We start from the raw sequence: 11624 nt of genomic DNA on the forward strand, positions 1-11624 counted from the left end.
TTATGTGTTGACTGAATGATTCAGTCTTACACAGTGGAACAGAAAACCAGAACACCTCATGGTACATTCATTGCTCACTTAACCACTCAAGAGCATCTTGACATTACACTAATCTAACATCACAATGCATGGGCTTTCAAAAAGCAGAAAAATATTATGTCAATGTCTCATTTATGAATTAATTAATTTTTCATAACAATATGTAATTATAGCCTCTGCAATATTTGTGATAGGATTGTGGTGAGCCTCTTAGCCTTAATTCTGTTATCCCATGCCACATGTTAAATAATGACACTGGACATGTTTTCTAGAAAACATCTTCTGAGGAGAAAGGTTCACTTTGAGTTATGAAGTTCCACCATTTTAATCTGCTTGATTTCCTCTTGGTGCAGAATTATGGCAAGGTTTAATTCGGAGATCCTGAAAGAACGCCAATCCACCCTCTGCCTCCCAAGCTCTGAGATGCATTGCCGGCTCTGTGCCTTTTGCAGTTTTCGACCAGAAGGGGGCAGCAGAGAGCTCTGCAAGTCTTATCCACATCCATTGCTTCCCCCTCAACACTACAGTCTCTCCCCCTGTTCCGTTAGGCCCATTTGGGCCTCCATAATCCTACTGTGCCTCATCATTCCCACTTCCACTGCCGTCATCTTCCGAGTCGGTGTGGTGGGGCCTTGGTCATGTGACTCCCTCTTCGCCAAGGCCTATCCCGCCGCAGCAGCGCGTCTCGCCGTCGACCGCATCAACCGGGACCCCGCCCTCGCGCCCGCGCCCTACTTCGATTACGTCATCCTGGAGGAAGGCTGCGAAACGTCGCGAGCCCTTTCCGACTTCTTGGGCTACTACACGCACGCGTCTGCTTTGATCGGCCCCGTCAACCCCGCCCTCTGCGACGCGGCGTCTCTGGCGGCGAAGAGCCGCCACGCTGCCACGTTCGCCTGGTCATGCGTCGCCCACGAACTTGACGACAAGCGCAGCCACCCGACGTTCGCCCGCACCGTGCCGTCGCCCGCGCTGGTGCTGCTGCGCCTCACGCGCCACTTCCGCTGGGCTCACGTGGGCGTGGTGTCCTCGGACCACGACCTCTGGAGGGAGACGGCACGCGCGCTGGCAGACGCCCTGCGGAGCCACGGCGTGGCCGTCGGCATCGTGGCGTCTGTCGGGAGTGACCCGGACAGTGTGCGTGAGACCCTGGCCCGTGTCAAGAGAGTAGAACAGCTCCGCTGTGAGTTGGGTGTGATACTGAAACATGTTTAAAACTGAAACTACCCCTCCAGAACTGCCACTGCATTAAAGTACTGTTTTATCTTTCTCCACACCATCCCCTCCCACCAGTGGTGATCCTCTGTATGCACTCTGTCTTCGTGGGGGGCACGTCTCAGAAGATGCTCCTGGAGACTGCCTATGACATGCAAATGACCGACGGCTCCCTGGTCTTCGTGCCCTACGACACGCTGCTCTACAGCCTGCCCTACCACGAGGCGCCCCGGCCCGAGTTTCACGACAACAGCAGCGTCAGCAAAAAGGTCCTGCGTGCGTACGACGCCGTGCTCACCCTCACCGCCGAGTCCCTGGGGCACTACTCCTTCCACCAGGCCTACGCAGAGGCACAGGAGCACGGGGAGCTGCCCAAGGACATGCAGCCCCACCAGGTGTCCTGGGAAGGGGGGTAGAGAGGGAGCAACATGGAATGAGAGGGCACAAGAATGTGGAAGTCCTTGGGGAGTTTAGTTAGTGATACAATCTTTGGGATTTCCCATTTCTTTCATTATATCATGTTTCGGAAAATGATTTTTCTAGCCTCATTTCTTATTTAATCTGTATTGTCATTGTTCTTCATCTCCTCAGGTGTCTCCTCTCTTTGGTACCATCTACTCCTCTGTCCTGTTCGTAGCCCATGCCGTGCAGAGGCTGCAAGCGTCTGGGGAGCGGTGGTCCGGGTGTAGCCTGGCCCGCCACGCCCGTAACCTGACCGTCAGAGGCTTCAGCCACCCGGTCCGCACCACCAGCTCCGGCTCGGCCGTGCTGGACTATGTTGTGCTGGACACAGATGGCTTTTCGTGGGAACTGAAGCCTTGCTACCGTATAGAGATGGAGGCAGACACGGTGCGCTTCCTGGGTCACCATATTCACTTCCCCCCACGGGGGCCACCCGGCCAGGACTCTGACTGCTGGTTTGCACCTGGGATGATCTGCGGTGGAGGTGAGAAAGACAAACGCACACATTCACGGTCAGAATACTCCCACACAGACAAACGATATACTTCGTTAGATCCACTTGGATCTGTAATATAGCACACACATAGTATACGTTCAAAGGGATAATGGAATCTCTCTTTCTCCTTCTTTATTTAGGTATGGATCTTTTCTATGCAATTAGCAGCCTCTTCAGTGTCTTTCTACTAATATTCTTTGTTATTACCAGCCTTTACTTTATAAGGTAAATCATTAGGTAACCTTGTTTTAATTTGATGTACAGTTTCTTTTTTTTTCTTTTTTTACACATGAGAATGTGGAGATTGAATTATAGAAGTAAATATCAGATGTGAATGCAATGATGTTAAACAAACCCACTGAGTCATATATATTTCTACATATTAGGAATTAGTTCTAGCTTAGTATAGTATCAGTATTAGAGTTTCTCTTTGCTTTCTTGTTTTCCAGACGACGAATCCATCAGATCCGCTTGATTCAGGGCCCAATCAAAATCTTACTGACCTTGTCTGATGTCATTTTCATTAATCCTTCACTGAGTAACAAGGTACCTTTTTCTGGTATTTACACACACACCACACACACACACACATCAAACACACTCTAAAGACTAACAATCCTCCTTAAAAACAGAAACTAAGTTTGGATGAAAGTAAAACCAGTGACAGCAGGAAGAGTTCAGAGTGCAATCTACCGCCAGCAACCTACGAGAACTCCAACGTCTGCATCCATGAGGTAAAAAAAACAACATTCACTGAACACCTCGAGCAGAAGACTGCAGTACCTCCCTAAAAGGTTCATTTCTGACTGCACCTCTTGTTTGCAGGGCGACTGGGCTTGGCTGAAAAGACTTCCCAATGGGAACTTTAAGAGCATCAGCCCCCGTTCCAGTGACATGTTTCAACTGGTTAGGAGCGTCTGCATTTTTGTTTGTCTCCTGAACCTTTGACATCACAGTCATGTTTCCATAAAAATAATTCCTGGTCAAATTCTTTCCCGTCTGATTGGTAGAGTGTCCTGAATCACAGTTCAGGCCTTACTGACATCCCTTAAGCTTTTAGATCAACAACAACCCTTACTTCCTGTTAATTTGTATTTGATGGTGGAATTTGTGGTGGACAGAAGAATGCTTAACAAAATAAGCTCCTCCCACTTTCACAGATGAAGGACATGAGGCATGAGAATATTAACCCTTTCATGGGCTTCTTCCACGACTGCGGGGTCTTTGCCATAATGACGGAGTACTGTTCTCGTGGCAGCCTGGAGGATCTGCTGCTTAATGACAATGTCAAACTGGACTGGATGTTTAAGTCCTCTCTTCTGCTCGACCTCATTAAGGTAGCGTTCTCTGAGGGAAGAGTGGGCTTAACACAGGGCCTAAAAGCTTTTAAGGACAGATTGTCACAACTGCGGTGAAGAGCTAAAGAAGAGCACAGAGGAATATTAGTCTGATCATGTTTCATGGTAAAATGGAGGTCCATCAATGTGATCAATGAGTTAAAGTGAAGGCATGTTTCTGGTATGCAGGGTATGAAATACCTTCATCACCGGAGTGTATGTCATGGAAGACTTAAGTCTAGGAACTGTGTGGTTGATGGACGCTTTGTGCTCAGAGTGACCGACTATGGCTACAGTGAAGTGTTTGAGGCCCAGAGATTCCCCTATGTACAGCCCCCAGCTGAAGGTCAGTGTGTGTATGCGTGAGGACTAAGGATCTTCTATGTGTGTTTGAGAGAAATCAAACCTGACTTCCACGTCTGCCTCCTCTGCAGAGCTGCTGTGGACTGCCCCCGAGATCTTGAGATGTTCCTGTCCAGGTGTGCATGGCAGTCTCCCAGGCGATGTGTACAGCTTCGCCATCGTCATGCAGGAAGTGGTGGTGCGGGGACCACCTTTCTGCATGTTGGAGGAGACCCCTCAAGGTGGGTTGCTGGACTTCTTACCACCATTACAATGTGACTTCAGCTCAGTGCTGGACTTCATTAATACACTCAGTATGTACAATACTCATATAGTATGTACAACATTTTTACATCATGTGGGCCATCATAAGCATTTTCCAGATATTATTTCCTTTGTAGATTTGTATAAGAAATCAGTGGATGACGGGATTTAAACATAAAAGGATCCACCAGCGTAGAGGAGTTGGTGTTCCTGAACTGCTTTGAATACATCTGTTCTAGAACCAGTGATCTTTATATTTTGTTGTACATTTTGTCACAGACATTTCATGTCTGCAGAAATTATCCAGAAGGTCCAGAAACCACCTCCACTATGCCGGCCCATTGTGTGTGGAGACCATGCGCCCATGGAGTGTATCCAGCTCATGAAACTCTGTTGGAATGAACAGCCCGAGAGGAGACCCGCCTTCGAGGAGATATTTGATCAGGTATACATTTATTTTACTCTACACTGGGAGAAAAGCATGCCTGTGTTGAACTATTAGGAAAATCAGAAGGCCAGTGGAAAAATTCAGTTTAAAATGATCCTGCGTGATCTGAAAGGGTTTCAGAGAAGGGCTACCCTATTTTTGATTTTATTTCCAGTATGGTTAGTTTACTAGCATGTGTCATGCCTGGCTCCACCTCTGTCCTCTGTCTGGTTTCAGTGTTTTTCCATTCCCTCCTTCTCGTTTGTAACCCCGCCCCTCATTAACATTTCCAGGTGTTTATACTTAGTTTTCCTTGGTTTGTCCTGTATTTAAACCCTGTTTTTCAGTGTAGTCTGTGCTGGTCATTGTATTGTGTTCCAGCCTTGTGGTTTGTGTCTGCAAGTCTGCAGCTGTTGTTTGGTTTAATCTTTGTAGAATATTAAATATGAAAAACTCACTGACAGATTTGACCTTGGCCTGTTTATATCACCCTGATTTTGGACGGCCCTTCATGACCCCTCACTCTTCTCAGCGCATGCGTCTGCTTCATCGCCCCCAGACACCACAGCCCGCCATTGTGTAAATGTTACCCACTGTGCCTAAAAAGGGAAATCTAAGAACTTTTTTCCGATAAGTTTTTATCGGATATTTTATCAGAACATTTTTTCCGACACATTTTTCATTTCTCCGATAATTAGTTTTTTCATTTATTTGCCAGAATTGCTTTTGGGAAGCTGGTGAGACTGGTCAGCGCCTGTGTCTCTATACGTGATTCTCTTTCTGCTGCCTCCTACCTGCCATAGTTCAAGAACATCAATAAAGGGAAGAAGACGAACATCATAGACTCCATGCTGCGCATGCTGGAGCAGTACTCCTCCAACCTGGAGGAGCTGATCAGAGAGAGGACGGAGGAGCTGGAGGTGGAGAAGCAGAAGACCGAGAAGCTGCTCACGCAGATGCTGCCGCCGTGAGTAGAGAACCCTCACGTGGACGAAGCATACGGCGCCCTCTCGCACGTCCGCGTGTACTCGGCCTACCACAGGATCACCTTCACTCATCTTTTACTTTCCTCTGAACTCTACTGGCCTGAATGTTCAGTGGGTATCTGGCTGTTCTCCTGCCCCAGGTCGGTGGCTGAGGCTCTGAAGAGGGGCACCACCGTGGAGCCCGAGAACTTCGACAACGTCACCGTCTACTTCAGTGACATTGTTGGTTTCACTACCATTTCAGCCAACAGTGAGCCCATTGAAGTGGTGGACCTTCTTAACGACCTGTACACGCTCTTCGACGCCATCATCAGCAATCATGATGTGTATAAGGTATCACTCCTACATCTGTATGTCCATAAAATAACATTGGGCTCGTTTGCCTTCATCTTCAGCTGTGTCACCACCATTACACATTTAGACTAACGTAACCAACCACATGGCGTATGATGAAAACCAATTTGACACACCAGGGGCTCTGTGATTTAAATATGGTTGTAACAAGATGTGTGTTAAACTGATTTTAACTTGTACACTTCATAAGCTTTTACAATACTTAAACTGAGAATAGTCAGGCAACATTAATATTGCAGTATCACCCGAACCTAAGCATCCCCTTGTCTGTCATTCAGGTAGAGACTATAGGTGATGCGTACATGGTGGCATCAGGCCTGCCTGTGCCCAATGGCAACCGACATGCAGCTGAGATTGCAAACATGGCTCTGGACATCCTCAGTACAGTGGGGACATTTAAGATGAAACACATGCCCGACGTCCCAGTCCGAATCAGAATCGGTCTTCACACGGGTCAGACCACTTTTATGCTGTGAAACACAAGTCATGTTTTAATTATTGGGGTTGGGTTGATTTATAGCAAGGTAAAATAATAGATACACCCTTAAGATTTGGAATATAAATAAATTTCATCTTTAAAATTTGTTGGGAGAAATGGACATAGATGACACTCTGACTGTTGTGGCTGTGCATGTGTGTTTGTGTTAATGTCCTCTGTAGGTTCTTGTGTAGCAGGAGTGGTGGGCTTGACCATGCCGAGATACTGCTTGTTTGGAGACACAATTACTACTGCTTCTAGAATGGAGACCACAGGCATGCGTGAGTTTCCACCCTTTTCGCCATCTCTTCATCCAGGCCCTGTTGTGAAGGGTTCCTTCGTGTCTGACGTTTTAGTCAGGGCCTTTTGTCTCTGTAGGTTTTTTTTTGCTTTTCAAACTGCCTTGCGTTCGGCTCTTGCAGCATATCGGATCCATGTTCACTCCAGCACAGTCCAGATTCTCCTGAAACTGAAGGCGGGCTATCGGCTACAGCTGAGGACCAGGACTGAACTGAGGGTAAGACCTGAGGCCACAGCATGAAATAAACAACAAGCAAATGATTATTTGGCATCAGTGGGCCCTTGTCTTGTCTGACGTTATATACAAAAGGAAAAGGTTGAAGCACAATGTACCATTTCCATGAAATAAAGAGGTTAAAATATGAATGACTAAATTCATGATTATTATTCAAAATAATTCAGAATCTTTCTACTAGTTTTTTAAATTCTATTTTTATTTAAACTTTATTTTACCAGGGAAAATCCCATTGAGATTAAGAACCTCTTTTTCAAGGGAGCCCTGGCCAAGATGCAACAACAGCAGTACAGTTACAACCAACAAATAAAATTACAAAATTAATTAAAACAGGTGCATGTGAGGGAGGCTGTCTCAACTGCTCTCAGTCTAGCTTTAAAGTCTTTTAACGTGATCAGTTCTGTAATTTTCCAGTCCTTTTGCAAAGTGTTCCATGAAGAAGGGGCAGAGAAGGTGAAAGACCTTTTTCCAATTTCGGTGCGGACATAAGGAATAGAGAGTAGCAAATGTTCATTGGAACGCAGACCGTAGGCATCAACACTTCTCTGTGTGATTAAGGAACAGATATACGAGGGCAATAGTCCAAGCATGGCCTTATAAATAAAAGTCTACCAATGGACCAACCTCCTGGTGGACAAAGGAGGCCATCCCACTCGGGAGTAGAGCTCACAATGATGAGTCAGGGATGTACAGTTCGTAATGAACCTCAAAGAGGCATGATATACAGAATCAATCTTTCTCAGGCACTGAGTTGAGGCATTCATATATAACAGGTCTCCATAGTCTAAAATAGATAAAAAAGTTGCTACTTTTTTGGGACTACTGGTCCCAATAGGTAAAACGTAATCTGAACTGGGCTTATGAACTGGTGCTTGTGCATTTGATGGGTTAGTGGGGGAAGGCACTTTCAGTTACCCACACTGCTTTTCTCTCCTAACCAGGGCAAAGGCATAGAAGAGACCTACTGGCTCACGGGCAGGGACGGCTTCACCAAACCACTCCCCATCCCACCTGAACTCAAGTCTGGGTAAGATGAGAAGATTCTCCGGCCTGTGACCCGTTTGTGCATGTGCGCACGTCTTTCTTCTTCATCCTCTCCAATATTTGTTGCAGTGAAACAGCACATGGCTTACAGATGGAGGAAATAGCTGCATACAAGAGGCAGAAAATGCTTGCAAAGAAGAATAACTGAGGTAACGTTATGCATGGAGAATGTGTAACATTACTCAGGAGTGACACCTGGGATCAGGGCCTTGAGCCGAGACATCTCATAATACAAATATCTTTACAAATAATAGTTCATGTGTGTCGCATGCTTGGTACTCCTCCATGGATCACCACCTTATCGTGGTGGAGGGGTTTGCGTGCCTACATAATCCTAGGACCTAGGTTGTAGGGGCAATGCCCTCTGGTAGGGTCTCCCAAGGCAAATTGGTCCTAGGTGATGGGCCAAAGTGATTCAAAAACCCCCTATGGAATTCGTAAATAACAGGACCCAGATACCCTCGCCCGGATCAGGGTTATCGGGGTCTCGCCCTGGAATCATCCCTGGGGCAGGGGCTCCTTGGCGAGCGCCTGGTTTCTACCCATGGGCCCACCACCTGTGGGAGAGGTAGTACTAGGTGTATTGTGGATTGGGGCGGGGGCCTCTGTGTACTGATCCTCAGTTACTGAAGCTTTTAATAAATATTACTATGAAATATTTGCTATGGAAGTGTATATAATATTATTATAAGACTTTTCAGAACTTTTGCTTTTGGATTGGGTTGTTTGCAGTACATTCTCCCTAACTCTGTCCTGCTTGATATAACTCATCATCGTAAACATTTTTGTTAGTCAGCCAGAATGTCACAAAGGACTTGCACATTTATTTCTTGTGTCTATATACAGTATGTGTAAAAATTATTCACTCTTGAACTTGCGAAACAACTCTGCAACAAGGACTGTATGAGGTGTTTCTCACCTCCAGTACAAAGTCTGTAACCAAATAATAATAATAATAATAATTTACACTATGATGTCATAATGTGATACACTATAGCTCCTCTGTTTTTAGACGGACATTTTTGCACTTTGGTAGATTCATGGCGACTAGAGGCAAAGATAGCCATGATGCCCGCTCTCCCCTTTCAGACAGCCCGGCACTCATCTGATATGGATAGCTGTGAATGGGGCCGGCTTTGAAATCCGGATGCCTGGCTATGTGCGGCATGCTGATGTGTGTCTATTTGCGTGTGCTCTCATTCTGTGTGTGTCTCATGTCCTCCTCATGTTCCATACATCAGTACTGTAACATTGGCCTAAACAAACTATGAATATTTAATATAACGCACATTGTGAACCTTTGGATGTATGGAGCTCACCTGTTTTAATTAGATGTAAAATGGTAGGCCGAGAAGAGTGAGATACTGACTTGCCAAATCAATATGAGCAACAATCGATTCTTCCTTACCTAGAAAAGTTATGATTTTATCACATCACACAATGCATTACACAAACCACGCTTACGTGTGATATTTTACAAGCATGATTTTTTAAGTTTTGTTAATATTCCACAGAGATGTGAGGAAACTCTCTGCTGCTCCACAGGTGGCTCACCTACCCACGACGGAACCGTTGTGATGCGTGACCTTTGTCCTTCTGACCTGTCGCATGGACAGTAAAGAAGAAATGAACATGGGGAAACACCTCAGGACTGGGGAATAAAGGCTTTCAGCCCTCTTCCAGTCTGAATATTTACTATGGTCTTACATTTTACATTTGCGGCATTTTGGCAGACGCCCTTATCCAGAGCGACTTACTTTATTATTTTTATTTTTTTTATACAAGTGAGCAGTTGAGGGTTAAGGGCCTTGCTCAGGGGCACCTCAGTCATGGCCTCAGGTCTGGGAATCGAACCCGGGACCCTTCGGTCACAAGACCAGTTCCTTAACCACCAGGCCATGACTGCATGACTGTACTTTGGTCTTTGGCTGGGGGCGGCTTATTTTATAAGGCTAGGAATCCAGCTTCTCTTGAGGGATGCTATATGAAGCGGATGGTGGTAGACACGTACCATTGGATGCGTGATATGTAGACCATCTGAAAAACTTTCACCGGGTTCTGTTCTATCTAAATGGATGAGACTGCAGCAACAAAAAGCTCAGTGCCCTGAGCAAATGCGCTGGAATTACTCCGCAGGAGCCGTCGGCCCTGTGTGAGGATGTGCGAGTCTAACTCCCATGCTGCCAGTAGAGAGATTACGGGCTTATTGTCGACACGAAACACCTTTGTGACACGAGACACATGGGCAGCTAAAATTACCCAACCGGAATTGGGAATCCACTACTCAGCAACAGATGGATTGGGTCGGGGCGGGGCGGGAAGGGAAGAGGAGTTCATATCCCACACTTGGTGTTTTACAATACTGCATTTATACTGTTTCACTTTCTGATGCTTCCTTACACCTGCAAGGACAAGACATTCTAACTGAATGCTCAGTTAAGACAACTAAAATATACAGTAAATGTGTATACAGTAGATGTGCATCAAGAATATATAATGTATCATATAGCATTTAAACTGCTCACTTGCATAGCGGTGTCATTTAAAATGGGATGACCGTCAGTGAAACTACCCACATATGAGGAAACACAATGCTCTGACGTGGCATCAGACTTTATTGGTTATTAACAGGGGCTGTGGGTGATTTGTGTTCATACTGACATACTTTACACATTTTCACAAGATCATATAGACAAGTTATAACAAGATCCTATGTAACAAGTGGTGAAAGACTAAAAATATCAATCTCTGTGTTATCATGAAATTATACAGATGGAGCTGTGATTGCAACTCAATTAGATTTGAATCTTGTGTTTTAGACGTAAACACGTGTTTAGAGGCCATACAAGCAGTAAAGTAGCAGTATAATTCAGAACTAATGAAATACCACAGTCCTCTTATAGGAATTAAGAAATGTGTGCATATTCAAAATGTTTAATGTTAATAAGAAATGCATTTTAAACAGATTTGTGTTCGATAGCTTGCCTTAGGGCAAAAACTGACCCAAAACCAGTGACATACATTGAAACAACACCCTATTGTGGCCATAGCTGTAAAGGGAGCAGATGGTGACCCGAATGCTGCATGGATCACTCCAAGACATGGCCTGGCTCTCCTTAACCAGAACATTCTGATGAGGTCACCCTTAGCCAGATTACACATCTCTAAAGCCTGTCTCGCATCTTAACTCATAGACTATACCATACACATTAACATGTTTCTGTAAATGACGATCTGGAATAATTTTATCTGTCTATAAGAGACTGAATATTTATTGATGACTTAACTACATAATTTAGTAATTTAATAATGTTTAGATCCCATTTAAAGTATGCAGACTAAGTGTTGATTAGGTATCACACAATAAATGACTTTAGAATGAGGGAAGGGAATCTTGTTAAATAAATAAATAAATATAGATTTGGCACAGTAATATGCATTAAGATACCATGCAATTATATCTACCACAAAAAAAAAAAAAACCAATTCTTAGGAAATAAAAATAAGTTTATAAGTAAACTTAAAATCTGTCACTTATTTTACATGGCAAAAAATTCAGGATCTGATCATCATGAGTGAAATCAGGTTTTAGGTCATTCCCATTGTTCACCACTTCAGGGAGCCACTGAGCCATTTCCCAACATA

General features: G+C 44.9%; 1 protein-coding gene across 1 annotated transcript; it reads left to right on the forward strand.

The window, feature by feature from the left end:
* The first annotated feature begins 396 nt into the window (after nucleotides 1-396).
* Nucleotides 397-10246, forward strand: gc2 (guanylyl cyclase 2). Its single transcript, XM_076987293.1, has 19 exons — nucleotides 397-1222; nucleotides 1333-1649; nucleotides 1846-2200; nucleotides 2353-2437; nucleotides 2662-2758; nucleotides 2845-2946; nucleotides 3038-3118; nucleotides 3373-3549; nucleotides 3739-3895; nucleotides 3984-4133; nucleotides 4452-4600; nucleotides 5386-5549; nucleotides 5709-5901; nucleotides 6201-6375; nucleotides 6583-6681; nucleotides 6823-6917; nucleotides 7877-7962; nucleotides 8049-8128; nucleotides 9525-10246. Exons 1-18 carry the CDS (start codon nucleotides 397-399, stop codon nucleotides 8125-8127), a joined length of 3387 nt encoding a protein of 1128 aa, XP_076843408.1. The 3' UTR covers nucleotide 8128; nucleotides 9525-10246.
* Nucleotides 10247-11624: the final 1378 nt, after the last annotated feature.

Source organism: Brachyhypopomus gauderio, unplaced genomic scaffold (genome assembly GCF_052324685.1).
Source record: "Brachyhypopomus gauderio isolate BG-103 unplaced genomic scaffold, BGAUD_0.2 sc52, whole genome shotgun sequence".
Taxonomy (NCBI): domain Eukaryota; kingdom Metazoa; phylum Chordata; class Actinopteri; order Gymnotiformes; family Hypopomidae; genus Brachyhypopomus; species Brachyhypopomus gauderio.

Bases quoted from the DNA above. Each gene is read 5' to 3' on its own strand.
- gc2 (XM_076987293.1), top strand. From the start codon at position 397: ATGGCAAGGTTTAATTCGGAGATCCTGAAAGAACGCCAATCCACCCTC. The intron at 3,896-3,983 runs GTCAGTGTGTGT...CCTCCTCTGCAG, and splicing joins TGTACAGCCCCCAGCTGAAG to AGCTGCTGTGGACTGCCCCC. The intron at 5,902-6,200 runs GTATCACTCCTA...TCTGTCATTCAG, and splicing joins GCAATCATGATGTGTATAAG to GTAGAGACTATAGGTGATGC.